At 41.4% G+C, this 26,765-nt stretch overlaps 1 protein-coding gene across 6 annotated transcripts in view; it reads left to right on the plus strand.

The window, feature by feature from the left end:
• Positions 1 to 26,765, plus strand: part of MED12L (mediator complex subunit 12L) — a 319,956-nt gene that overhangs the window by 64,432 nt on the left and 228,759 nt on the right. For all 6 annotated transcript variants that reach the window (XM_038571215.1, XM_038571217.1, XM_038571216.1 and 3 more), the window contains exons 5-10: positions 156 to 325; positions 3,221 to 3,331; positions 4,356 to 4,625; positions 8,130 to 8,279; positions 9,090 to 9,189; positions 9,508 to 9,644. In XM_038571215.1, coding sequence (XP_038427143.1) covers positions 156 to 325; positions 3,221 to 3,331; positions 4,356 to 4,625; positions 8,130 to 8,279; positions 9,090 to 9,189; positions 9,508 to 9,644 — 938 coding nt within the window. The remainder of the gene's footprint in view (positions 1 to 155; positions 326 to 3,220; positions 3,332 to 4,355; positions 4,626 to 8,129; positions 8,280 to 9,089; positions 9,190 to 9,507; positions 9,645 to 26,765) is intronic.

The following is a 26,765-nucleotide window of genomic DNA, read 5'->3' on the forward strand; positions in this document are numbered from 1 at the left end:
ATGCTTGTGCATGCCAGAACCACTTTGATGTAATAGACGTTTGTTGTATATGTACATCTTTAAGATAATCAGAAAGTGGGGGAGAAAATGTTAATTCTTATATCCATTGTTTCTGGAAATTTAGTTTTTTTTTTTTTTTTTTTTTTTTAATGCAGAGTGGACACAAATATCTACCAGATATCTTCGAGAGCAGTTGGCCAAGATTTCCGACTTTTACCACATGGCTTCCAGCACAGGTGACGGTCCTGTGCCTGTGCCACCGGATGTAGAGCAAGCCATGAAACAATGGGAGTATAATGAGAAGCTGGCATTTCACATGTTCCAGGTAACCTCCTCAGGAAACTCAAGGGTGTCCAGCATGTTTTTAAGAAGAGAGCAAGTTCTTTTTATTTATTTATTTTTTAATATTTTATTTATTTATTCATGAGAAACACACAGAGAGAGGCAGAGACACAGGCAGGGGGAGAAGCAGAATCCCTTCAGGGAGCCCGATGTGGGCTCGATCCGAGACTCCAGGATCACGCCCCAAGCCAAAGGCATCCGCCCAACTGCTGAGCCACCCAGGTGTCCCAGGTTTTTTTTTTTTTTAATTTCTCTTTTGAATATCCTTTCTAAACCTTTTATTTTTCAAAAATTGGATACATTTATTTAAAAAGATATTTGTGTTGGTGTTTCTTGTGTCCTAGATCTCTATAGGGCTTAGTTTCTCCATAGAAGGGTCATCTGAATTTGGTTCAGCGGCTGTATAAAGGGCAAGTGAGGAGGATGAGTAAGGGGCCACGGAGCAGTGACGGATGCTCTCTGGACAAGCAGATGTAAATCATATTGGCCAGAAGAGGGCGCGTGTGCTGCTATTTGCCTGTCCTATTCCTAGAGGGGAAGCAGGAGAGAGGAGTTTATTCTGCTGAAGTTGTAGGACCTGCAGAGACTTTCACTGCCTAATATCTTGATCAGAGAGGAAGGGGGTAAAAAGGACATGTGGCTTCTTGATTTTCCCTGTAGAGCTTTATAATTTCCAGGTTGTAGGTGACTTCTAAGAGCTCAAACTAGGGAAGAGCCTGGTTCCTTGGGAAGTAGCATTGTTGGTTTTAAGCCAGTTAAAACCACGCTTACAAATCCTAGTTCCACTTAGCAGAGGACTACCCTTGTGCCTTACCCTGAGCCTTTGAGACTTTTACTGAGCTGAGGATTTCGTCTTCATCTTTGAAAAAGGGTCTCTCAGCATGCTTAATATTTTTGGAAGGACTACTTCATGTACTGGGAGCCCTGAAATTAGCATCTGCTTTATGTATGGGAAGCAGTTAAGTCCTAAAGAGATGAATTTAATTGGGACATTAATGTTGAAATTTATTTTTTATTATTTATTCATTCATTCATTCATTCATTCATTCATTCATTCATTCATTCATATGAGACACAGAGAGAGAGAGAAGCAGAGAAATAGGTAGAAGGAGAAGCAGGCTCCATGCAGGGAGCCTGATGTGGGACTCGATCCCGGGACTCTAGGATCACACCCTGGGCTGAAGGCAGGTGCTAAACTGCTGAGCCACCCAGGGATCCCTAATGTTGAAATTTAAAAGTTTCTTATAAATTGGCCATAGTCTGAAACATGAAACTGACTTAGTATATACACTAATGGACACATGCGCAGGAATAAGGGTATGGGTACATCCTCAAAAACATCCTGAGGATAGATGTTATGTAACTGTTGAAAGTCAGGTTTGGGGATCTCTGAGTGGCTCAGCGGGTTTAGCACCTGCTTTTGGCCCAGAGCATGATCCTGGAGTCCTGGGATCGAGTCCCACGTCAGGCTCCCTGCATGGAGCCTGCTTCTCCCTCTGCCTGTGTCTCTGCCTCTCTTGCTCTCTGTGTCTCTCGTAAATAAGTAAATAAAATCTTTAAAAAAAAAAAAAAAAAAAAAGAAAGTCAGGTTTGTGAAGACTTATTTTTTTTTAGACCTTGGATTTGCCATGTCTTCTCCCTGAATTACAAAATTCTGTTTTCTTAATTTATTAACTCAAAGCTCATAGGTCTTAAAATTTTAAACTGTACTTTTTCTGTGACCTGTTAACTCTTTGATTTTAAGCATTTTAAAAATTAGGAATGAACAACAAGTAGATACCTTGATATCATGTCAATGTGGTGTCACTGTAATCTTTTTAGTACTGGAGCTATTATTGATCAGCGTAGTTTCACACAGATAGTTGATGATGGTTGTAGTGGAGCAATGGTGATAAATAGGTGTGAAGATGTTGCTAGGAATAAAGTAGGAGTTCTTGGTAACCACTGAGGTTGTTATCAAGACGATTATAAGAACATAAGTGCCTTTCCCAGAAGACCTGTCATTTTTGTTCCTAGTTTGTGAATTGTGATGTGAATCAAAACATAAAACTCTAATGTGACGTTGAACACGTACATGCGTAGAATGTCATAGAGGAATTGTGTATTTATATGAATGCATGTGTGTTAACATGAGGGTAATAGATGAAAATATCAATGGTGCTTATATCACCACCCCTGTCGACCATTTTGGAAATATGAGATGTGTTGTTATTTTTAATGTAGTTATGTTGGAATATGTATACATTATTTTATTAGACATTTTTTTCATTTCTTTTTTTTATTTTTTTTTTCATTTTTGTGTTAATGATTAATCAGGCCATTATGTTGATGTTTAAGGTTATATTTAATACATAGGTCATAGTATCTGAAGTTAATTTTAGGATGGAGGCAGGGATAATAGGAAGGTATTTGATCTGCTGGGATTTTCCACTGCTTGCTGAGGTGATGGTGTGATGGGGGCTTTTGTTCTTTATAATTAGCACCATTGAATAAGTTTTCTCCTATAAGTTCATACTCCCCTGAAATCCAGCCAGACACTTGACATGTCCTGGTAGTCTGAAAACTTTGAATTTCCTTCCTTGTAGGAATTAACTTTTTTCAGTTTAGAATGAAGCAGATTACCAAAAAAATGAAAACAACAGAAACTCCTCACCCCAAACCCCCCACCCCAAACCAACCATACAGAATCACACCGGGTCTTTGTTTTGTTTAGAACGTGGACCGTGATTCAGGAGACCATATTTTACTACAACAGCAAAAATACTACTAGCAAAATTACACTTAAGCATAAGAGTAAGAGTAATCGGGCTCTTTTTAGAATGTTAATTGGTTTTGCTTTTTAACATTATCGGTGTAACTTTTTGTTTGTTCATTGAAGGAAGGAATGCTAGAAAAACATGAATATCTGACGTGGATCTTGGATGTTTTAGAAAAGATCAGACCAATGGATGATGACCTTCTTAAACTCTTGTTACCACTAATGCTGCAGGTATAGTATGTGTGACCATGAGCCCGCTGGTTTTTATGGGTGGGAAATGAGTCTGAAAAGGATGGTTAAGTACGTTGATGTGAAAGAGGAAAACAGTTCTTTCTGGAATAGAAGGGAAAAATGTCTTGATGCTACAACATGTGATCAAGAGGCAATCATTTATGTTAGCCATGTTCGGAGTTTTTAACCACATGTCCTTCTAAAGTATTCTTACCTCCACTGATTGCTTCCGTCACTGAGCTAAGCAGACAGCTCTTTAATTACTGTCTCCCCTGATTCACACAGATTTCTGTGAAAACAAATCATCTTTTTTTTTTTTTTTTTTAAGGATTAGAGGGTCTTCTTTATTCTTTTGATGTTCTTTGAGTCCCTGGGGCTGGGAACTTCTTGTTTTAATGATTGCTCTAAGATCTTAAAATTTAGGTTATTTGAATAAAATTTATTAGGAAAAAAAAAAAACCCAAAGTTTTTTTGGAATGTTAGTGTATGAATTTGATAATTGAAGCACTGTTCGATTTTCTTCCTCTCCCTAGTGCTCTGCTGGGGACTACACCACACTAGCATTCCATGTGTGCTCCCTGTGATGGTCTGTGTCCATGTCCATTAGAGTAGCCACTAGCCACATATGGCTTTTGTGCCCTTAAAATGTGACAGGTGCAACTTGAGATGTGCTCTAAGTATAAAATGCACACCAGATTTCAGATTTAGTTCAGGAAAAAGTGTATAAAATCTAATTAAATCTTTTGGTATTGATTACCTATTGAAATGATGGCATTTTGAATATAATAGACTAAATAAAATACATTATTAATTTCATATTCCCTGTTACTTTTTTAATGGTTTTTGGAAACTTTAAATATGTGGCTTGCATGTGGTTCTGGTTGATGGCACTGGTTTCTACAGTACTTTAGAAGGTTTTTTTTTTCCCCCCACCCCCTATTAATGAAAAAAGTCTGTGTTAACATAGTTGTTTCACTGAATAATATCAGACCTAACTGAAGCCTGGTGTCCTTTTGCTTCTCAGTATTCGGATGAGTTTGTTCAGTCGGCTTACCTGTCTCGTCGTCTTGCCTACTTCTGTGCCCGGCGTCTTGCCTTGCTGCTGAGCGATAGCCCCAGCCTCCTGGCTGCCCACTCGCCCCACATGATGATAGGACCAAACAGCTCGAGCATCGGGGCCCCCAGCCCTGGCCCCCCTGGCCCTGTCATGAGCCCTGTGCAGCTGGCCTTCTCAGACTTCCTCTCCTGTGCACAGCACGGCCCTCTGGTTTATGGACTTAGTTGTATGTTGCAGGTAAGTCCCTGGCCCTTGCTACTTAATGTTAAAATGCGGTGTAGGAAACCACCGGGTTGAGAATTGGACCATCAGCTTTCACGTCACACTCCAGTTCCGGTTTCTTCCTCACCCACGAGATTTGCAGATTGAAATTTCATGTTTCATTTTCTCTGTGTTGGATCAAGCTGAGTGAAGACCTGTTGCTTCTGTCTAGGAGAAAGTTATCGTAGTTGTCCTGTATGATGCCACGCAGCAGTTCCATGATAAAAATCCTTTAGGGAATCCAGGGAGTAAGTCTGCTGGATTACTTTTCTTCTGGAAGACCATTCCTCCATGCAGCATTCTGTAGCTCCCACAGTCCACATCTGAAGTTGGTTGCCATCCCTCTCTGTTTCTTTAAAGTCCAGGTAATTTATCAGGCTCTCTTCATTTGCCCTGCATCACTGCTTGCGTGGTCCTTGAACATCCAGGAGCATGTAAACCACTGGGCTGGTACTGTCAGGAATGAGGTACAGCCCTGTCCTGTGGAGCTTGCAGGTTAGTGTTCAGGTCACGTTGCCTGGGCTCTTAATGTGTCCTGCTCTTTACTAAGGGGTTTTGGGGCAAGGCTGGCCATAAAGATACATTCTCCACTCTGGTAGTGTTTCCTGTCTTGTGGAGAGGACAGGCTTATAACAGGAGGTTATATCGTGCTTATATATGAGGCTATATAGTGCTTAAACATTTAAAAGAAAATGTTAAAAATGGCTGGCAGAGGGAACAACACGAGAAAAGGGCCAGAGGGCCTATCAGTCATTGTGCGTGCAGGTTGGAATTAATGGAACATAAGGTACAAAGCCTGTGGGGGGTCAGGCCCTAGAAGGCTCCCTGTGTGTCTTAGGATTAGGACACCATTGGAGGGTTTGAGGCCGGGGAAATGACATGTTCAGTTGTGCGGTTTAGTTAGATTTGTTTTGGCCACAATAGAGGGAAGATTTGTGGGAGTGGCGAAGTAGGGGAAAGAGAGACACAAGGCTAAGAAGTCAGTTTGGGAGAGTGTGGGTAAGTTTGCTTTTGGACTGTGTTGGATTATTTTATTCCTTTGCATCACTAAATGGATATGTTCAAGAGGCTGTTACATGTCTCATTCTGAAGTTGAGGAAACAGCTGGGCCCATGTGTGGATTTGAACTACTCGGCAACTTGGCTGACCTAAATCCCCGGAGGCGGTCAGATTACCCAAAGAGTTAGCAGTAAGAGGCGACCAGCGGACCCGGCAGGCCTGAGTGGTTGAGAGGTGGACAAAGGGAAGTTCATGGAGGCAACCATGAAAATGTGGCCAGCCTGGAGAGACCAGAAAGAAGAGAGTCTTGTTATGGAGACAAGGACAAGAGAATAAGAATAGAATTCTGTTACAAGCCTAGTAATAGCATTTATTGTGTTCTTAGCCCTGTTGTAAATTATAACCTATATTAAGTCATTCAGTTCTCAGAACCATCCTATTGAGATTGGAACCGGTCTTACTGTGGCAGCATTAGTGATGAAATGGTGTAGGTCACGCCGCAGGCAAGTGGCAAAGCTGGAATTCACACCAGCATTCTGGATCCGGAGTCCACACTCGTCACTGCCACGTTGAGCTGCTTCTCTAGGTGCTGCAAGAAGTTTATACAAGGAGTTAATAGTGGGCAGTGCCCAGCAGATTGGGGAAGTCTGGTCAGAAGATGGCTGGATTGTCTTTGAGAAGAGAGTGGTCACTGATGATCGGTTGAGTAGTGGGTGAGAAGCCATATTAAGGTGGGTTGAGGAGCAGTGAGGAGTGGGGAGGACTAATACGACCTGTTCTTTTGAGACACACGCCTGCGAAGGAAAGAGAGAGATTGCTGTTAGGTGAGTGGAGATTTTAAAAACTTACTTTTTCTGCACTGAGGGTAAATTAGTAGAGAGTGAGAACAGGAGCAGCAGAGTGTTGATAGGTCAGTGCCCTGGATGTTGGCAGCTTTGGAATTCAGAACACTGGGAAGAGCACCCTCACGGACAGGAGATGAGAAGCCCTCACCTTCTCACACACAGGAGGGAGGAGATGGGGAGGTGGGGCTCAGGGACTGGACATTCTTCACGTCTGCTGTCTGGTTTCCACCAAGATGTCCGCTAGACCTCAGAATCTAGTTTTCTTAACAATTTTGCATTTGGAAAAAAAAAAAAAAAAGAAATACTACATTCCCTCTCTAATAAGCTCACAGAGTCTATCGCTGAGGGGCACCACAGCACGATGGTTAGGACCCTATTTTTCAAAATCATCGCAGGCCTGATTTTAGCCTCTGCTCTGCCACTGACTAACTTGAACCTTGAGCCTCCATTTCCTGGGTGTGAGGGGGACGGTGACCGTTCTTACTTCATTACCACGTAGAGCTGGGGTTACGATGACTGTAAGCTTGCAGGGCAGGGTACAGGACAGGGTAAGTGCTTGATTAAACTGGAGCCCTACTGTTTCATCTGCGTTTAGGAGGCAGGAGGGTTAGTGTAGTGGTTCCAGGCACGCGTGCTGAAATCAGCTACTGACCTCCACCATGGCTCATGCTCCTCTTTGGTAGACTTAGGGAGGAACACTTCTACCTCGGGGTGTTTCTGTGACCCAGGGGTGAGGTGGTCATCGAAAGCGCTTCATGCAAACTGCTTGAGTAAGAAACGTCTTCAGGGGTCTAAGGTAGGGGTTGACAGACCCTGGAGGCCAAATCCAGCCTAGGAGCTAAGAATACATTTTACATTTTCAGTGAGTTATTAAAGCAAAATAAAAGAATATGTGGCAGAGATTATAGAATATGTGACCTGCAAAATTTAAAGCATTTATTGTTCTGGCTTTTTATAGAAATTTGTCACCTGCTGGCCCAGGGTTATTGCCTGTCCAACATTTATTTTACTGCATTATCTCAGAGATTATTTCATAGATTAAAAAAAAAAAAGTTCCTCCTTAGATTTTAAAACCTTAGAAATAACATATTCTAATTCCATCTCATTTTTCTAATTGCATGAAAAAATTGTTTTAAGTGACCATTTTTCAGTGATGATTATTGTGTTTTTGTTAACTTTCCTAGGTTTTTCTGGGCTGAAATGTTAGCTTATGAATTATAATTTTTAGTACTTTCTCAGTAGTTGTACTCCCTTTCAAATTAGTAATTTTGTTTGTTTTTTAAAGATTTTATTTTTTTTGAGAGAGCAGGAGCAGGGGGAGGGTCAGTGGGAGAGGGGGAGGGAGAAGCAGACTCCCTGCTGAGCACCAACTCGGGGCTCCATGCATCTCCACCCTGAGATCATGACCTGAGCTGAAGTCAGACACTTAGCTGACCGAGCCACCCAGGCATCCCTCAAATTAATAACTCAGTTTTGTCTTAGGATTTGAAAAGTTGAGAATGGGGTAAGCGGTGCATATTCTAAACTTACTGATAGGAAACTATTAGTATGGTTATGATAAGGCATCCTTTTTGCTTTGAAGCTGTTATATTTTTCCATTCCTTTAAATACCAAGATTTTCCTGCTCCATTTCCAGACTGTCACTCTCTGTTGCCCAAGTGCCTTGGTGTGGAACTATTCCACAAACGACAATAAGAGCGCGAACCCAGGCTCGCCCCTGGATCTGCTGCAGGTGGCCCCTTCCAGCCTCCCCATGCCGGGTGGGAACACGGCCTTCAATCAGCAGGTAGGCTTTCCGTTACGGGGGTTCGATGGGTGTTTTCATTCTTGAGGGGCATCATGACATGGGGGCCAAGCAGGTTTTAGCATCTCGGATGCTCGTCCCAACCCTGCTCCCCCTTCTCTCTGGAGAACTTGGGGCAAGTATGTAGCCTCTCTGAACCATAGATGTCCATCACGCTGCCCCTTTTCTTCTTTCCCTCTTGCGGGGCAGTTCCTCCGGAGTTCTGCTACCCAGACAGACAGTAGTTACGGTGGTGGTTCTAATACGTGACCGCGGCTCTCCTAGTTGGTACTCTGTGATATTTAATAACTGTGTTTTTACTAGTTAGTTTTATTAGTGTGGGGTTATTTGGTCCAGAGACTTAAGAATCTTAAACTGCAGGATCATGACTAATGTTGACAATAAAAATCTGTTTTTTTACCAAGCATTTTTCTTAATAAAACATGCCTGGTTGTTTTTTTGTATGTTTGTTTGTTTTTTTTTTGGGGGGGGTTTATTTTCATACATAGAAGAATGGCTCAAGAAGGATACGTTAGAGCTTTCACTTTCCCATATGATAATCCTACAGAAATTTTCACTTGTGATAAAGCAAGCGTTAGTTTTCTGGGAGCATTTGTTATTGACAACTGGCATTGAGCCACCACTTGTAAATTTTAAAATGTGCTTCTTGGGCAACAGGCTAAATTTGCTATGATGTTAGTCAGGATTGCGGTTCATTGTAGGATGCTGTGCTCACGTGGGAGAACCCGACATGATTTAGACAGCCACCGTGGCTTTCCAAGCACAAGTTAATTAGAAGCGATTATCTTTCAGGTTCGGGCAAGGATTTATGAGGTGGAACAGCAGATAAAACAAAGAGGCCGTGCGGTGGAAGTTCGGTGGTCTTTTGACAAGTGCCAAGAGTCAACAGCAGGTACAGCACACAAGAGAAGAAGGAGTGCTTCTGAATGTTGGCCTTTAGGGCGTGTTTCTGATTCTTACAAAATCCGTCCCCATATTGAGTAAGGGTGCTTTTCGACGGAGCCACCTAGTGACTGTTGAGGCATTCTTCATTCCGTGCCCTTTAGCTCCTGGCTGTCTAGAACGTCAGGTTTGGTTTTGTTGGCATTTCTTACATGCTGAGAATGACACTTCCTTAAAATCCCTTTTGCCCTACATATTGATGATTTTGTACTATGCTGTTCTGGCTTCGTTTAACCTCTTTAAATGCTTGCTTAATTTCCACATCCAGGAGTGACCATTAGTCGGGTTTTGCACACGTTGGAAGTGTTGGATCGACATTGTTTTGACCGGACGGATTCCAGCAATTCAATGGAGACGCTTTATCATAAGATTTTCTGGGCAAACCAAAACAAAGATAACCAAGAGGTAGCTAATATTTTTCTTCTTTTCATTTTAATTTTCTCAACCTATTTTTTCTTTCTTTCTTTCTTTCTTTCTTTCTTTCTTTCTTTCTTTCTTTCTTTCTTTCTTTCTTTCTTTCTTTCTTTCTTTCTTTCTTTCTTTCTTCATTCATTCATTCATTCATTCATTCCATTCTGGCAAAGCCTTTTCTGTGAAGTATAATAGCTTAGAAGGTGTCTACACCCTGAAATCATTTTATTGTTGGACTGAAACCCCTCCAGATTATTAAAATGGAATGACCATTGAGCTGATTAACCTAGGTGTATTTGTTGGAAAGATTTTTCTTGGCCCTTATTATCACCCCTATCATTTTAGTTCTAGCAGAGTATCCATCTAGTGATTAGACTTCATTCTGGCTTTAACTTAGAGGGATTGTATTTTAATATTTAGAGCAGTGAGTGAATATTGTAGTCATTATCTTTGAAAAATCTGTATGCGGGGATCCCTGGGTGGCACAGCGGTTTGGCGCCTGCCTTTGGCCAAAATCTGTATGCAATGTATTAGGATTCTCCAGAGAAACAGAACCAATATGGAGAGGGGGAACCAGTATACACACATATGTATGTATACACACACACATATGCATAATTGTGTGTGTGTGTGTGTGTGTGTGTAAACATAATTTTCCAATTTATTTTAAGGAATTGGCTCACATGATTATGAGGGCAGGCAAATCTGAAATGTGCAGGGCAGGCTAGCAGCCTGGGGACCCTGGGAACAGTTGACGTAGCAGTCTTGAGTCTGAAGCCTGTATAGAAGCAGAATTCCTTCTTCCTTCTTCCTTGGGGACCTGTCTTTTCTTTTAAGGCCTTCAACTCATTGGGTGAGGCCCACTCATATTATGGAGGATAGTCTGCTTTCCTCAGAGTTAACTGATTTAAATGTTATCCACATTTTAAAAAATAACCTTCACAGCAACATCTAGACTGGAATTTGACCAAAAAAACTGTACCGTGGCCTAACCAAATTCGCAAGTAAAATTAACTATCACAGACAATTTTTTTATTTTCAAAGATTTTATTTGGGGATCCCTGGGTGGCCCAGCGGTTCAGCGCCTGCCTTCAGCCCAGCGTGTGATCCTGGAGACCTGGGATCCAGTCCTACATTGGGCTCCCTGCCTGCTCCTCCCTCTGCCTATGTCTCTGTGCCCCTCTCTCTCTCTCTTTTTGTCTCTCATGAATAAATAAAATCTTTTTTTTAAAGATTTTTATTATTTATTATTTTATGGATTTTTATTTATTCATGACAGAGAGAGAGGCAGAGACACAGGCAAAGGGAGGAGCAGGCTCCATGCAGGGAGCCCGACGTAGGACTCGATCCCGGGTCTCCAGGATCACATGCTGGGCCGAAGGCAGGCGCTGAACCGCTGGGCCACCCGGGCTGCCCTACCACAGACAATTATTATCCTATGCTTTCTTGGATTAGATTGTTTCATGATTGAACTGCTGTATAAACAAAGGTTTTTCAGTTTTTTACTCTCACCCTTAATTTAGGAGAATGAGCAAGCTTGTCTGTCTTCTTTTTACAGTGGAGAGCACCTTTGGTATATCCAGGTTGTGTTAGGCACTGGGAACAAAGAGGTAAATATTAAGACATGGCACCTGCATTTAAGGAACACCTTAGTTAACTGATTACTATTATCTTTGATTTTTGTACTAGCCTTTGGGAATGCCTATGTGGAAGGGAGAGATTAAACCAGAGAAACAATAACCCCAAACCTTTCCTTATCTCCCACCCTTAGGCGAATCTGATGTGAATCTGCTGTAGGTTATTCCTCTTTCTGGAATAATTTGTGGTGTCACCCTGCTTCTCAAAGATAAGGTTCAAGTTCACTGCTGCCAAGTAGAATGTCAGAATGTTGAGTGAGGTACAGACAGAGCATATTTTCTCCTTCGCTGTGAAGTCTCAATAGCGATGCTTTAGTACTTCCATAGAGTATACTGATTATAAGTCTGTAATTTTCCACTTATTCACACAAGTTAGAGTGTTACTTTGTTCTTTTAGGGTGTCTATTTGTGATAAAGACTTTCTTAGGTAAAAAGTTGTAAGACTGTTAAGGCTTTTAATATATAGAAGTGAGATACCAGGGAAGAAAGTAGGCGTAACTAAAATTCAAGATGTCCTTTTGCTCTGCTAAGCTTCTTGCACCAAGTGTTGCGTAAACACTGCATTATTCCCTTGTGAGCATTTTAGCAAGTGCACCAGAACCGCTTGAGTTTTGTGATTAGCCTGACTATAGAACTCTCAAGTGAACGAACCGATCAACCTTCAGAATTACATGCCCCATTCACCAACAGAGACTTAAGTTATTCATTAGCACTCCTTAAGAGAAAATGATCCAAGTGCCTTATCAACCGCAGAAATTAACTTTTAACTTACATATATTAAAAATATAAAAACATATATATTAAAATACGTTAAACTACATATCAAAATATATATACTAAATATATATATATATATATATATATTTTCAAGTAAGCCCCACGCTAGGCGAGTTCAATGCGAGGCTCGAACTCATGTCTCCGATATCAAGACCTGAAGTGAGATCAAGGGTCAGATGCTAACTCGACTGAGCCACCCAGGCACCGCAAGTTTTATATTTTTGAGTAAAATCACGCTATCAGCTCTGTAAAGCACAGTTGCCTCCAGTGAGGGACTTCACCCGGGAAACAGGGAGGTGAATGCCACTAGAGGGCGACATGTGTTTAGGGCAGAGAGTCCTGGATGTTCTAGTGACCTACTTCATTGGAAGGAATGTCCGAGTTGCCCATTTAGGGGTAATTATGTTGAATGTTGACTCAACTATGGAAAGATTTGTTGTGAGCGAGCGGTTGCTTTGTGGTTACAGTGCTCTTTTATGAGTAAGACAAAAGTTCTTTTTCAAACCTGTAATTCCAACTGGTCACCTTTTCATAATCTGCCAGAAAGAATAACTGGGCAGATCCAGTTAATTTAACATTAGGATAATTTTTCAACATTAAAATATTTAACATTAAATTGATTTTTATTGAATATTAAATTTTAATTCTTACAGTATAGCTTTGGCATTTGTGTGTGCATCAAAACGCGTGTGTGTGTATGTGCACGCAGTGTTTCATCTTTGTGCTTACTCTTTACCAGGGTCCACTATTTTCTTGACTGCCAAGTCACTTTATGTATTTCTGGAATTCATGTCGGAGCTGTGGAGTTGTACTAATGATCAGCTGTGTGACCTTGAACAAGTTACCCATAGGCTCTGTGCTTCGGTGCCTTTACATGTTAGGGCGAGTGCTCTATGCCAACTTATCTGTCCCCTCAAGGATATGAGCACTTTGAGAATTATAAAGTACTGTGTAAATATATTAAAAAGTGTTAATGATAAATAGCAATAATTACCAATAGCATTAGTATTACATTTGAAGATCCAATATGATGAAACTATAATCTTCTGATTAGAAAGAGTTGTATAAAGTGGTGTGGTTAGGATTCAGAAACCGTTCTCACTTCTTGAAAATGTGCTTCCTCTTTTTTGGTTGCATAATTTGTGTTAGGACTTAGACAACATGAAAGATAATAGAAAAAAGTGACCAACCTCTGCAGTTGCAATGAGCTTGAGGTTTGCTTTTGGTGAGGTTGTGTTTAGGTAGGCTCAGGCCCTAGGTTGCTCAGCCTGCTTCCCCACGTCTGTTTGGGAAAGTTGAACTTACCCTTCTTGATTCCTTTTTCTCTGGAACTGCTAAAAGGAAATCTAGGTCTTCCTCCTTTCTTGTAGGGAGTTAGGAGAGCAGCTGTACCAATGGGATGCGGAACCTGAAGTTCAGATTTGTGTGTTTCATTAGTCTCGATATTTGGTCAAAGGCTGTTGAAAATGGTAATGCACAGGATGAAGGTGTTTGAAACCTTCGTCCTGTCCTGTGGTTGTACTCTGTGGTCATGAGGGTGAGAGTGTGCCCCACGATGAACTGTCAGGCCTGTAGAGTGCTTCCACTCATTGTCCATGGACTGTGTTATTCCTTTACCCTCTCCTTCCCTGCTGCCCCCTCTTATCCTCAGCAGCTACTTCTCTGTTAGGGCTTGGCTACTGTTGTATGAGGTAAAAATATACATCTCAAAACACTTAAGGTTTCCTTATTCTAGATCTATGCTGCTTGATTTTTCATTCTGTGTAGTGTGAGATATAAAACTTGTAATGCTTAGGACAGGGCTCAGAGACTCGTGTTGCATGGTGGTTCAGGCAGGTGGTGCAAGTTAATGGTAGGCTGGTGCATCCAGGGCCACTGAGAGGCGACTGGGGAGGGGGCATGCCATTTCTGAGCAGAGTGGCCTGGCTCAGATTCTATCTATCTATCTATCTATCTATCTATCTATCTATCTATCTATCTATCTATCTATCTATCTATTTATTTTAGTCACAGAGAGAGAGAGAGGCAGAGACACAGGCAGAGGGAGAAGCAGGCTCCATGCACCGGGAGCCTGATGTGGGATTCGATCCCGGGTCTCCAGGATTGCGCCCTGGGCCAAAGGCAGGCGCCAAACCGCTGCGCCACCCAGGGATCCCTGGCTCAGATTCTAGTTGGGAATGCAGACCTGCTGTCGTCTTATCATTCAACATTTTAAGAGAACTTGGATGTCAAGACTTACATGTAAACCTTTTCAGTCTTAAAACACTCCGTAGACCAAGCAGTGTGTCTGTTGGCCATGTTTGCCCAGACACCTGTCGCTTTGCAACTCCTGGCACCTGTTTTATACTTTGGCTTATGGATTTGCCTGTTTAGTGTTTCAGAAGAACCATTTGTGCTATGGATGATGGAGGCAGAGAAGCCTGATGTCCACACAAAGGACTGTTGTTGGGAATTGGGGGGGACCTCCTGATTCCAAGTCCTAAGTGAGTTTCTCTCACTACAGGCGGGGACCACTTTGCCGACCTCAAGTCTGAAGATGAGGTGTCCTTCAGCCTCACAGAGCACCCAGACCGCTTCCTTCCTGTTGGCTTCTTCCCTTGTTTGTGTTGGGCGTGAAGGGAGAAGTAGCTGTATCTCTGAGTCCCCCAGGGACATGGATAGAAGGGAAAGTCTAAAGATGGCAGGAAGAGCTGCCTTTTCACTTCTCTCTTTGGTATGCAAGGAAGCCGACTTTTTCCTGAGTAATGAAAAGGCCAGAGCAGCTGCAGTAACACATATGTTTTCCTCTTTCCCTGCTGTTAAACAAAACCATCACACACCCAAACCTGAACATCTAAATAACTTACTGTTTCATTTCTGCTTAGAGTATTCACGAAGCATTCTCTGAATAGGTGGGATGAGTTCGTACTGATTTTTTCTTTTTACTTGAATGGCATAGGCCCAGAGTCGAGAGCAGCTGTCTTACCTCTGGCCCAGGCCTCCAGGGCCATACCAGGTCTGCATCAGTGTGGCTGAAGAACTCGGGCCACCATGCAACGGAAAATCTCAGTTTCTGTCATTGCTGGGCTTGTTCCATGTTTTTCTTCCCGCTAGCCTGTAGCCCCATAGGTCAGAGTCTGTGTTCCTTTTATTGGCCAGCTCGGGCTTAACACTACGCCTGGGGCCCAAGAAGTACTCAGGAAATATTTACTGAATTTGTTTTTGGGGGGCTTACATAAAAGCTGCTGGGGACAGTGAGCTGGAAAGGAAAGCCCTCTATGAGACTGGGTTTGGAAGGGTTGGTAGGGGGTGCGCCTGGGTGTCTTCAGTTGGTTAAGTGTCTTCCTTGGGCTCAGGTCATGATCCCAATTGAGCCCTGTGTCTGGCTCGCTGCTTAGCAGGGAGTCTGCTTCTCCCTCTCCCTCTGCTTCCCCTACATCTCCTCATGCTCATGCTCTCTCTCATTCTCAAATGGATGGATAAAAATCTTAAAAAAAAAAAAAAAAAGTGGGGCAAGAGTAAGAAGAGCAAGGGTGAGTGCAGTAATAAAATCTATACAATATGTTGGCTTTAACAATGGTACAGGTTCAGACATATAAGAAAAAAATGCAGGGAGAGTAGGGGTGTGGCCGACAGGAGAGGTCTCAGCTTGTGAAATCAGTAGGTTAGTAGTAGTGCCTGTCTTTGGCATTATGTACAATTCACTTAACCTTGATGAGTCTCAATTTTCCCATTTGTAAAATGGGATTTCTACCTCCTGATGATATGAGAATGATCTGAAACAATATCAATAAAACCCTTAAATACTTATAGTGCCTAGTGTGTAAATGAGTACTCAGTGAACACTACTTAGTATTATAACTGATTTATAGTTAGGGAGGCAGTTAAACTCTAGAGACATGGAAGGAATATGGTCCCTTTGGACTATTGTGGACACACGCACACGCACATGCACACACAACTAGCCATCACAAGCCATTAATCCATAAAGCACAGCCAGGATCTGTCAGACTTTTTACATTTTTGGATTTTCCCAAAGACTTTACCCTCAGTGGGGAAGCAATTGGATGGGATTGGCCCACCAAGGTGAGGTGGCTGTAGTACTACCATGTAGTAAAAGAGATTATGGTCATTCTGATGCTTAGGGTTTTTTGGGGGGTGAGGTGGGGGGAGGGCTTTGGTTTTGTTGTTTTTTAATGTTTAAGAAAAAGTCACTTTCGGGCAGCCAGGGCGGCTCAGTGTTTAGCGCTGCCTTCGGCCCAGGGTGTGATCCTGGAGACCCGGATTGAGTCCTGCATCGGGCTCCCTGCATGGAGCCTGCTTCTGCCTCTCTGCCTCTCTCTGTCTCTCATAAAGAAATAAATAAAGTCTTTAAAAAAAAAAAAAAGAAATAGTCATTTTCAAAAATTAAGACTCAAGATAACAAAGTCAAATGAGGCAAAAGTTAAGCAAACAAGGAAAACATACCTAGGTGGCTTCCTGTGGAGATGCATGTGCTGAATTTTAGAATTGTTAATGCTGGTCACAGCCCTGCCCAAGCACATTGTACTGCAGAAGTCACGCTGTGTCCTACTAGACGCCTGAAGGGGGAATTGCCAATCTCTTAGAGCTACCATTTTCTTCTTTCTTAAGGTAAATCTATTAGTGAAAGGGTGATTATTTAACAGGGTTGGGGGCGGGGCGGGGGGATGGCAGCTCCAGACATCTAGACATTGCTGTTATTGATAAGGGTCAGTAATGGATCCATTTACATTGTGGTGGGCATCTTGGATTGTTTTCGAGCATGTTAATATGAGTCTTTTTTCTTCAGCCTTTAACAGTTGGCCCTGTTTTAAATGTGTTATGTCATTTCATGTAATTTTTCCCTGGCCAATGAGACACATGTCTAAAATTCTTTTTTCTTTATATCCTACTTAGCAGATGAGTAAACCAAGGTGTAGAGCAAATGAGTAAATTGTCCAACCTCATACCCAACTCATTGGTGGGAAAATAGGGATTAGAATCTTAAATGGTTCTAGAACCCAACTCTTTCTTTAAAAATTTTTCATTTAAAATTTATTTTTTTTTTAATTTTTTTTATTTTTAAGTAGGCTCCACACCCAGTGTGGAGCCCAGCATAAAGCCTGGACTTCTACTCTGAGATCAAGACTTGAGCTGAGGTCAGGAGCTGAATGCTCAACTGACTGAGGCACCCAGGTGCCCCGAGGACTCAGCTTTTGACTAGTCCATTCCATTCCTTGTCCCACTTTTTAATAAACCATTTTATTTCAGATAACTATAGAGGACAAACAAGTGTCAGGTGTAATTTTGGAAAAAGGAGGGAAAAACTTTTATAATTGCCACAGTTTCCATATTAATATTGGCATATTTATTTGCAGGAACAATCTCTGATTTTTAAAGGCTTGACAATTTCAACATAATAAACAATATTTAAGCTAGAAAAATCCAAATCTTCAAGTTGAACAAGCTGACCCCTGTAGAATATCACAAACTTGAGGCTACTTCAGACCTGGATTCGAGTCCTGGCTTTGCTGTCCAGTAGCTGGGTGGATTCCAGCTAGTTACTTGTTCCCTTGTGGTCATTGTCACTGTACAGCGCCTTACTACTAGAATCCACTTCACTTGGTACCCTGGGATAAACACCTAGTAAATGCCAGTTGTTATCTTCATGGTTGGATGACTTTATCAACCTAGTACCATGTTTTAAAAATTTGTGTTTCCCTTCTTACCTGTATGTTCCCTTCATTTCTCATAAAAGGCAAGTAGAAAGCATATTGTACCATACAGTGATGACTTTTGGATTATTAAGTCTGGAGAGACTTTTCATGGAGTTTTGGAGGGAGTTACTTTATAATTTATCTCGTGTATGACTTATTTTTATTTAGAGAGAGATAGAGTGTGTGTGCACATATGCTCTTGGGCGTGCGTAAGCCGGAGAGTGCAGAGAGGCAGAGGGAGAGAATCTTAAGTAGACTCCACACCCAGAATGGAGCCTGAACCTGGGCTTGATCTCATGACCGTGAGGTCATGACGGGCTGAAATCAAGAGTCAAACACTTAACCAACTGAGCCACCCAGGTACTGCCTCATGCAGGATTTCTGTTATCATGCAATTGTATCATTCTCAAAACTCTATTTTTTTGCATTTGTGTTATTATTTAAATGTTGATGATATAACTGGAGAAGAGCAGATTCATTTCCTAGGTGTCCTAAGACCTAACGGCTATCAACATTGATTCTAAGGATGTGAGAGGAGGAAAACCTGCCCTTTTCCTCTTCAAAATATCAGGCATCTTAAATATCTTTTGGAAATTTACACAGGGAATCTATCATTCGTATTTAGAAAGACTTGTCACAAGTGGATACTGCTTATATCTAAATATTGTGTCTTCTGGGTCTGTGGTTAACAGTCTTAGTCTTACTGCTTTCTGCAGAGATCCTTCGTGTAAGTGCTATTTGTGATCACGTACAACAGGCTTATGTCCTAGTAGCAGTTTAGACCACGATTTAACTTAATGCAGTTCTTGAAATTCATCCAGATTTCTGTAAATGTGCCTTAGGTTGCAAGCCATATAACTCGCTAATTTCACTACTCTATATATTATTCCGTGTTATTTATTGATGCTGTAATATGACATTTCAATCCAGATATGACCATTTTGTTTAATGTTGACTAAGAGTGATTAATTACATTTATAAACACGTCCCATTAGGCTCAGATTAAAAAGCTATTGAAGAGCTTTATTTTAGTATCTGATCTCAAGTTTTTTGAGTTTGCTGTTGCTTACGGTAATGAGTCATTGGTTTTTCCCATTCCTTTTTATGGTGTCGTTTCATAATATCAGTAGTATATTAAGACATTTCTTAAAATAGCAAACACTCTCATCAAGTATCTTCTAATTTCTGGAGGAAGCTTGACTGTCAGATGTAGTTGTCAATTATTTTCCCTTCTTTGTTTGTAACAGAAGAGAAGGCCTGTGGTTAGTTTTTATAGGCCATTAGGTTATTGAGTGGTTGAGTAAGAATGGAATTAGACTTAATCTATCAAGTTTATACCCACTCTTTCCAGGAAAGAAGAATGTGACAGACCTTGATGATGAGGATCTCCACATTTGGATTATCTTTACTGTAGATGTAGATAGCACCATTAATGATGATGATTTGCTATAGAGTTAATAACGATTTCAGTATTTTACCATTGTGGGTGTGTCCAAAGTTCATGAGGCCAAATGAACAATGCTGTTATTTGAAGGGCATTACTGATTTTTGAATTTTGTATCCATCCATTCATTGTCTTGTTTGTTCTCATTATGGTGATTATTTCTTATTGGGATTTTTAAAAATATTTTTTGTTGAAGTACAAGGTTTTTTACAATACAGCGTAGAATGATACAATGTTATTAGTTTCAGGTTTCTTATGATTTTTATGTACATAGAATGGAATACATTTATTTCTTGAAAGATTTTATTTATTTATTTGTGAGAGGCACACAGAGAGGCAGAGACAGGCAGAGGGAGAAGCAGGCTCCCTGCGGGGAGCCAGACACGGCACTCGATCCCGGGACCCTGGGATCACCTGAACCGAAGGCAGATGCTCAACCACTGAACCACCCAGGCATCCTTGGAATACATTTTTTATAAGAAGTGCCCTTTGACCCACAACTTGGACCTTTCTCTCACTCTTCTCCCCAGAAGGGGGCATGTTTGCATCCGAGCTCTTCCTGTGGAGCACATAGCATGGATTTGACTCTTAGGTCTGTGACCTGGTAGCTTTGACACATTTAACAAGCCATTTAACCTTCAGGCCTCAGTTTGCCTAACAGTCATAGCATCGTAGTGAAAGTATTAGAATGGAGCATACTATATAGCAGGCACTCATTCTATACGTGAGCAGTAACGCCTGTTCATGTTGGAACGTGTCCTTTGGATATTTTCCTGGGCGTTTATGTAGACAAATATGAACACTTAGCAACAGGTTGGAAGACATGAATGGGTTACATTCTACAAAATTATTCTGCAGGATTTTCTTTTTCTCTCTGCTTAATATTGTCTATCGCTTTTTGCTTGTTTTCATTCTAGTCATGATGCTCAGCTCTTTTATTCTAATAAAGTCTTCTAGTTTTCTAGGTTTTTCTGGTTCTCCAGTTCTTTTCTTTTCTTTTCTTTTCTTTTCTTTTCTTTTCTTTTCTTTTCTTTTCTTTTCTTTCTTTTCCTTCCTTCCTTCCTTCCTTCCTTCCTTCCTTCCTTCCTTCCTTCCTTCCTTCCTTCCTTCCTTCCTTCCTTCCTTCCTTCCTTCCTTCCTTCCTTCCTTCTTCCTTCATGATAGAGAAGCAGAGACACAGGCAGAGGGAGAAGCAGGCTCCATGCGGGGAGCCCAATGTGGGACTCGATCCCGGGACTCCAGGATCACACCCTGGGCCAAAGGCAGGCGCTAAACCGCTGAGCCACCCAGGGATCCCCTTCTCCAGTTCTTCTAGTTCTCTGGAGGAAGATAATGATGTAAACTCTAATAATGTTGCCATATCCTTTCAAGTATTTATTCCTCCTTCCCATTGGCTAAGTCCTTCAGAATCATGCTAAATAGTGGGGTCAGCATCCCTGACTCATTAAATTAGGAATAGAATACATCTAGTACTTCCCAATTAATCAGCTGTTAGACTGTCAGATACCTTTCCATAGTAAGTAAGTGCATCTGTGTTTTGGGGAAGGGGAATAAAATGTAAACTCCACCCACCATTGTCTGCCCTCATCTTACCTTGTTTTCGCTTTTGGTTTCATGTAATGCAGTGTCGCTTTTACTCTGTGATTAAAAACACCGATTGAATCTACCGTGTGGTAGGCACTGTGGTAGATGCTGAAAATAAAACCATGAAAAAGACAGATCCTTGACTTCTACGAGTATCTGGCCTAGCAAGTATTAGAGGGGGAGCAAAGTCTTTGGTAATTCATTCTCTGCATACCCATCCATTTGATTAGGAGTCTGACTTGTTCCTAGAGAGAGCGGAGTCGGGCTGTGACAGTGGGTGATAGTGGCTGGGTGGAGTGGGGCTTGGAAAGAGGCTTCCTGCTGTGTGTGTGAGCTGCTTGAGGGGTTTTCCCATAGCCATGATGTTCCTCGTGCTTCCAGGGATCTTGATTCAGGGATGATGGGAGCAGCAGAAAGAATGGGCTTTGAAATTAGGTCTCCTAATTCTGCCACTTTAGGTCTCTGTGCCCTTGGCCGTCTTAACTTCTGAACCTCAGTCTTCTTATCTGTCAAATGGGGTAGCAACACCTGCTTCAGAGTTTGTTGTCAAGATTAGAGATGATATGTGGGAAACACCCAGTGCCTACTCGATAAATATTTTCAACTATTACTTCTGATACTTCCTGCTGCCAGAAATTTGCAACTGTGAATATCATTGTTGCCAGGATGACATGTTTTAATTTATGCCGTGGCTAGAATTCAGATTCTCGACCCCCTGGTTTGGCCTTAATTTTATGTACCGTGGCCTCAATTTCTCTCTGTCTCTTTCATCCTTCTGTGTCCCAGTTGCCTCTGTGTAGTTGTAGACTCGGGGTGCATGCTGCGGACTGTTCACCAAGTCTTGGTGTCTCTTACGACGTACCAATGTGAAAAGCTGCCTGTTACCGCTCCTGGACTCCAGCTCTCCTTTATAGTGTTTGAAATGGTAAAGGACTTTTCTTCAGTAGCTCTCAGGGGTGTTTTCTCCACTTCCTAATGGATTATTTGAAACCGGTAGCTGGAGATCTAATAACCATGAGGCCCTGTTGTGAAAGATGCATATTTCATGGAAGTGATATTCTGCACCAGAGAGCAGGATACGCTCATGTTGTGCGACAGGAGTCGAGGGAGAAGAGCCCAGAGAAACTTGGAGCTCACACAAAGGCCGTTGTGTACTCGGGGAGGTGGGTCACTGTTACCTTCCCGACTTCTTCTGACACATAGTGTTGCTGTCCTTACTTAGTTCATTTCCCAAGATTTATCTGTGGCAAGAGTTTTTTATGGATTATCTGAGTGATCGAGGACAAGCTCTTTAACATCTTTATGCCCTGGGTTCCTTAACTGTAAAATGACAGTGATAAGCAGCTCGTATGTAGTAAAGATGAAAAGAAATAGCTCCTGAAACACATTTATCACAACGTCTGGCTGTACATTGAGCAAGTACTCAATATACGTTAATTATCTTTATTACTGCCTGTAAATTTGCCAGGATATCTTTATTAATGATTTTGAGGCCGATTATTAAGTCCATCCTAAGTTATTTTATGTTTTAAATTTTCATTAGAAATGGAAAGAGGGACACCTGGGTGGTTCAGAGTGTTAAGTGTCCAACTCTTGATTTCAGCTCAGGTCGTGATGTAAGGGTCCTGAGATTAAGCCCGGCAGTGAGGAGTCTGCTTGGGGTTCTCCCTCCGTCTCCCCATGCGCCTACGTGTGCATGCACTCCCCCCTCTCTCTCAAATAAGTCTTAAAAAAAAAAAAAAAAAAGAAATGACCGAAAAGACCTCTATTTAAGGTCAAGAACTTTCAGTTCTTAATTTCTGTTGCGTCTGTCTTGATCACTTACAAGTGCTGAGATTTTAGTAATGACTAGAATAAGCAATACATGTTGCAGAAAACCTAGTCAAAATTATTTTTGATCAGAATAGAAACAGTTTCATCGGGTCAGGGCTAGTCTTTTAGTATCCAAAATGTTTTATGAGATGGAACACTAAGCAGTGCACCTTATCAGTACCTGATAGGGTGATTTTTTTTTTCCTTTCTTCTTGTGACCAAAGAATTACCTAAAGTCTTCATATTATCTATCAAAGACCCCAATGCAGAATGTAGCATTGAAGCTGAGAGGATGGCGTCCTTGAATCCCTGAAGAGAGGATGGCAGGCCAGCGGGGAGCCCACCTTGCTTGAGAGGGGTGAATGCTGTCTTAGGGGATGTGAGCCCTACTGGTAATCACTCGTCTTTGACTTCCTGTTTCCTTTGTTCATTGGCAGGCCTCTCCAGTCTGCCTTCCTTATTTATACATCTTTAATTAGATCCCAAAATTTCACCATTTGCAGAAAAATAGACATAAAAATAAAACACCACAAAAATACCCATAGTTCCACCGCCAAAGACAAATTCTCTGGCCTGTGAACCACCCATAGAGCCCTTTCTCTGCCTGTGAGCTCACCCTGTTTTCTCTGATTTACTCCATTATGTGCCTCCTTCAAATTTCAGAGGGAATCTGTCAGTTTCTGGGTCTAGAAAGGGGGGGAGGGTTTTAGTGTCCTGTTTCCCTGATGACCCGAGCACTGCTGTCCTCTTACTTTAAGACAATTTCCTCGGGTTGTATTTCCAGAGATTGAATTTTTGGAACGAATGATAGGAACATTTTTAAGGCCCTTGTTAAATAGTGGGAATCACATCCAGAAGGAATCAGCAGGTTTTACTCCTACAAAATAATACGTGAGACTCTATATCTAGCACCTAGAAAAGGCCCTGGCACAGTAGGTATTCGAGATGCACTTACTGATTACTTAGTAAATGAATTAATGAGGCTTCTACCTATTTCATGGTACTCTTTTGCAATGTGGTATCATTAAGCTGTTCCCCCGGATTTTTACCTATATGTGGCCTTCCTTTATTTGCCACCAAACCAGTTAGTCCTGCTCTTCTAATTCCTTGAACTACACCCGTGTTTGCCGCTTTTTATGTACTTGTTTAAAACTAGTTTGGAGTAATTTCCTATTGCTGCCATCCCACGTTGTCAGAAATTTAGTGGCTTAAAACAGCACAAATTTATTCTCTTGTAGTTCTGGAGGTTACCTGGGCTCTAATCAAAGTGTCACTCGGGGGATCCCTGGGTGGCGCAGCGGTTTGGCGCCTGCCTTTGGCCCAGGGCGCGATCCTGGAGACCCGGGATCGAATCCCACATCGGGCTCCTGGTGCATGGAGCCTGCTTCTCCCTCTGCCTGTGTCTCTGCCTCTCTCTCTCTCTGTGACTATCATGAATAAATAAATAAAATCTTTAAAAAGAAAAAAAAAAAGTGTCACTCGGGCTGCATTCTTAGGGGGTCATAGGGGCCACTCTTTCTCCGTGTTTCCCAGCTTCTAGAAGCCACCTGCATTCCTCAGCTTGTGTCCCCTTGCTCCCTCCCCAAAGCCACCAGCACAGCATCTTCCAGTCTCTCCCTGACCTGGCGCCTGCTTCTCTTGTCACATCTCTTTGCCTCACAACTAACCCTGTGATTACGTTAGTTCCATCCAATAAAGCCAGGATAATCTGCCTCCCCTGCCCCCAACCTCCTGACCTTGAATGCAGCCACAAAGTCCCTTTTGTCATTTCAGGTAATGTATTCACATGTCCTGGATTTACCATGTGGACATCTTGGGGGTTGGGGGGGGGGGGATGTTATTCTGTCTCCCACATACTTGTTTCTCCTTTTGTTTATCTCTGTTTTGAAATTTAACTCATTCTTCAAGATTTTTCTCAAAAACCACTGTTTAAAAGGAAGCATCTAGATGTTCTCTTCAGGCTTCTCTCTCTGTTCCTGTTAACAACGTTGACTTTCTGAGACAATTTTCATTTCCTTTTTAATGCATCCAAATTATTGGTATATATGTATGTCTGTCCCACTTGTCATCTCATTGAAGACTGGGATTGTAGTTCATATCTTGAACTCCTAAATTGCCTCAAATTTTTGCCTTGAAGTTATTATATGTTAAAATCATATTTGCTAAATTGCACTTACATAATTATTGTTTTAAAGAAATGGAGCTTGGGGTACCTCAGTGTGTCAGTGGTTGAGCGTCTGCCTTTGGTTCAGGTCGTGCTCCCGCGGGTCCTGGGATCGAGTCCCACATTGATTGGGCTTCTCCCTCTGCCTATGTCTCTGCCTCTCTGTGTGTCTCTCATGAATAAATAAATAAAATCTTTTCTTTAAAAAATACAGAAATGGAGCTTAATATTCTTAGAAGTTTGTTTATAGGGTGAGAATGCACTTCAGTTTACATATTTGAAATTGTGATGTTCTGTTGACAGTTATTTGAATTAATTTGTAAGATAGCATCTGGCAGGCAAATGGAAGCAATCCTCTAATTTTACAAAAGTTGATTGATGCAGAGCAGGGAGGGAGGGGTACAAGGATCTGCACGTGGGGAGTGTGAGCCGGGGAGGTCTGTTTGTATGCACGTTGAACATGTCTGGTTGGATATTCCCTGGAACGGGTACATAGAGCAAAATATGCTCATGGATATCCTCATTTTTGTTATCCTCATTTTTGTTAGCAGAATCTAGAAGAGGACTCTTGGTAAAAATAGCTTAAAATGTGAATCAAAACTTAGTAGTAATTAGTAGAGGTTGGAGGGGGAGTTTTCATTGAGAAATTATCTAGAAAAATACACTGAAACTAGAAGAATATTTTATCACTAATAATTTTTCAGCAATAAAGAAGTAATGAAGTACATTATGACCCAAATACATAAATATGTAATTATTTGTTTTGCTGGGATTGTTTGCATTCAAGTTAGTATCATGTGACCTGATTTTTCCAGTATGATTTTCTGAGAAGTTAGTAATAAAACATCTTTAGTAATATCTTACTGTTTGTTTGTTTATTTATTTATTTATTTATTTTTCTTACTGTTGTTTATTTTAAAATAGGCACAGAACCTATCTATTCCTCCATCCCCACTACTCCAGTCTCCTAAGGAAAGACTGGCATTATTTGACAGTCTATCTGATACTCCAAAAAAAGAGTGGACTTTGCACTGTTTGAATCTGGCCAGGATTGGAAAATATTTATTGGTTGGAAATGGATTATAGGCATATAATTGATACGAATACAAGAAGATTCCTGTAATAAAATTCTATATTTTAAGAATGGAATGTTTTAGCAGCATTTTCCTTAGATTGTCTTAATTAACTTATTTTCTAATAATTACAAATTTAGACCATAGCTGTAGCAGGTGGACTGCAGGGCCCTTCTGTCTTCAACTTATGATCTCAGATGTCGGTGAGATGGGATTGACGGATACTCATTCCCTATGAGATATGGAAGGTGCAGACAGGCGGGCTTAATTACTTCTTCTTCCGTGTTGTCAAAACATCCTGTAACTTTTTTTTTAAGGTTTATTTATTTATTTGTTTGCATAAGTAATCTCTATACACAACATGGGGCTTGACTTATGACCCCAGGATCAAGAGTCACATGCTCCTCTGACTGAGCCAGACAGGCACGCCATGTCTCATAGCTTTATGATTTAGTTGTCTTTTCTGCTCTTCTTTCTAGAGGGTGAACTTTTAGAGAACAGGGTCAGATCTTTTAAATTTTTGTTTCCTCAGTGTCTAGCATGGGTACTTAGTAGTGCTTTTGGAAGTGAATGGACTCCTTCCTACGGCTTATTTTCTAGTACATTACCCCAAACCAGTGGTCCTCTCTGGTTGTGTTTAAAAAAAAAAAGTGGTTTCCTTTATATGTGCTATTCTATGCCTCTCTACATCAAGAGAAGCCTATTACTTAAGTTGAGTGAGTCAGTTATTTATTATTTTGTAGCCTTTTTTCATGTTTTAATGATGTAGAATAAAATACAGAAGACTTTATAAATGTGGATATGATGCACATTACTAATTTATTAAAAACTGATGGTAGTGGGCAGCCCGGGTGGCTCAGCGGTTTAGCACCATCTTCAGCCCAGGGCATGATCCTGGAGTCGCAGGATCGAGTCCCACGTCAGGCTC

This window comes from Canis lupus, chromosome 23, assembly GCF_011100685.1.
Source record: "Canis lupus familiaris isolate Mischka breed German Shepherd chromosome 23, alternate assembly UU_Cfam_GSD_1.0, whole genome shotgun sequence".
Lineage (NCBI taxonomy): Eukaryota > Metazoa > Chordata > Mammalia > Carnivora > Canidae > Canis > Canis lupus.